Source organism: Buceros rhinoceros, unplaced genomic scaffold (assembly GCF_000710305.1).
Source record: "Buceros rhinoceros silvestris isolate BGI_N320 unplaced genomic scaffold, ASM71030v1 scaffold35611, whole genome shotgun sequence".
Lineage (NCBI taxonomy): Eukaryota > Metazoa > Chordata > Aves > Bucerotiformes > Bucerotidae > Buceros > Buceros rhinoceros.
Window position 1 is genome coordinate 3,299 of NW_010394243.1, and position 349 is coordinate 3,647.

The window sequence follows — 349 nt, forward strand, 5'->3', positions numbered from 1 at the left end:
ACAGCGGGTGGTGCGTCAGACATCAGTGGCAGGGCAAAGGCAGCCTCCTCAGCCACAGGTGGGCTGGGGGTGCCCAGGTCCAGGGCACTGGCAGCCACCAGCTCCTGGGAAAAGCGCAGTTCCTCAGGCATCTTGCAGGCAGGCCGGTGGGCTGCCAGGATAAACTCCAGCTTCTCCTTCTCCTTCAGTCTGCCAGTATAAACTCCAGCTTCTCCTTCTCCTTCAGCAGGTTAGCAATCTCTGCCTGCAGCGCAGACTTCTCCTCCTCCAGCTGGTCAGTCTCCTACAGAGAGAGCAGGGCTGTCAGTCAGGGCTGGCATCACCCCCAGCTGGAGTCCCCCACTCTTGC

General features: G+C 61.0%; 1 protein-coding gene across 1 annotated transcript in view; it reads right to left on the reverse strand.

Moving 5' to 3' along the window:
- The window catches only part of FOS (FBJ murine osteosarcoma viral oncogene homolog), a gene marked incomplete at its 5' end in the record, with an annotated part of 1,561 nt that extends 1,278 nt beyond the window's left edge, over positions 1-283 (reverse strand). Inside the window, 2 exons of the mRNA XM_010145177.1 lie at positions 3-189; positions 228-283. Of these exons, the coding sequence (XP_010143479.1) occupies positions 3-189; positions 228-283 (243 nt within the window). The remainder of the gene's footprint in view (positions 1-2; positions 190-227) is intronic.
- Between the last annotated feature and the right edge of the window lie 66 nt (positions 284-349).